The 1,226-nt window shown below is 37.4% G+C and overlaps 1 protein-coding gene across 1 annotated transcript; it reads right to left on the reverse strand.

Moving 5' to 3' along the window:
• Positions 1-61: 61 nt before the first annotated feature.
• On the reverse strand, positions 62-468 carry LOC121963383 (peroxisomal acyl-coenzyme A oxidase 3-like; the record flags this gene model as incomplete). The annotated part of the gene is made up of 2 exons (XM_042513669.1): positions 62-184; positions 286-468. Coding segments are annotated over 2 exons (306 nt in total), but the record flags the coding sequence as incomplete, so codon positions are not given.
• Positions 469-1,226: the final 758 nt, after the last annotated feature.

The raw sequence follows: 1,226 nt of genomic DNA on the forward strand, positions 1-1,226 counted from the left end.
ATTTCAAATGTTTGAAATAATGATTCCTTCATTCATTCACTTTGACCTCATCATAACTCACTTGTCTTTCACTCTTGTCCCTCATCATCTGTCCGACCTGGAGCTCGACGAAGTTCATGAAGATGGTTTTGCTGAAGTGTTCGAGAGCGTACGCTGCCGCCAGGTACGGGATCAGACGCCATTGCTGAAACAACAGAAAAACATCAACACCTTCTGTACATTTTACAAAGAATCTGCAGTTTGATGTTGTGAATTTGCTTTGAAACGCCTTCCCTCCACCCTGACCTGTAGCTGGTACTCCAATACAGGAATCTCCTCTGTGTCTTTGGGTCCAAACTGTCTCCTGGCGGCTGAGAAGCGGATGGCAATAACCAGAGCCAGCTTCAGGTTGACCTGAGCCATTCTGGTGATGGACAATCTGCCTCCTGACAGGGCGCCCAGAGACTCCCCGAACCGCTTGTTGGGGTCCTTAAAGGAGAGAAAAGACACAACGGAGAGACGTGAGAAACAGGACTTAATAAATATATGTGCATAATTGCTGCTCATATCATAGTTCTTCAAGAATTTGGTGTTGGACTATTAACCCTTTACAACCTGGAGCCATATCACTTTTCTCGTCTGCTTTCAGATGCCTTTGACAAGTATTTTAAACTTTGAACCTGCACAACCTTGTCCAATTTCTTTCAAAAACACAGGAAAAAAGGAGCGACTTGGTTAGAAATTTTCCCAAAATTATTACATTTATTTATTATTTATTATTTTTAAATAGCTATGGAAAAATGTCTAGGAAAAAAAGATAAAAAGCTAGGAAACAGAATATATTTTTAGTATCATAAGCACATATCTAAAATTATGTTACTTATTTTTGTTGCTAATTTTCTGGAAATTTTCTTGTACTTTTAACAAATTTCTTGCTTTTCTTGGGGAATTTACAAATCAGTTTGGCTAAGGATTGCTACTTCACATGTGCAAGTTTCAAACACAGGTTCATTTTGGATTCAAGAACAAAAATGACCAAAAAATGATGGAGAGGTTAGACTTGTTACTTGTTAAAAGGCACAATCATGCCATGATTTTTTTTGACATGCCTTAATGAAAACTGTATGTTAAAATACGTACGTAACTGTCAAGCCCATATTTTTTTTAAGGCTTTTTAACTTTTGTAAATCAGTGCCTTTGATTTTTTTTGGTTTTGGCTTATTTCCAAACAGAATTACAAGTCTAAT

Source organism: Plectropomus leopardus, unplaced genomic scaffold (genome assembly GCF_008729295.1).
Source record: "Plectropomus leopardus isolate mb unplaced genomic scaffold, YSFRI_Pleo_2.0 unplaced_scaffold11074, whole genome shotgun sequence".
Classification (NCBI taxonomy): Eukaryota; Metazoa; Chordata; class Actinopteri; order Perciformes; family Serranidae; genus Plectropomus; species Plectropomus leopardus.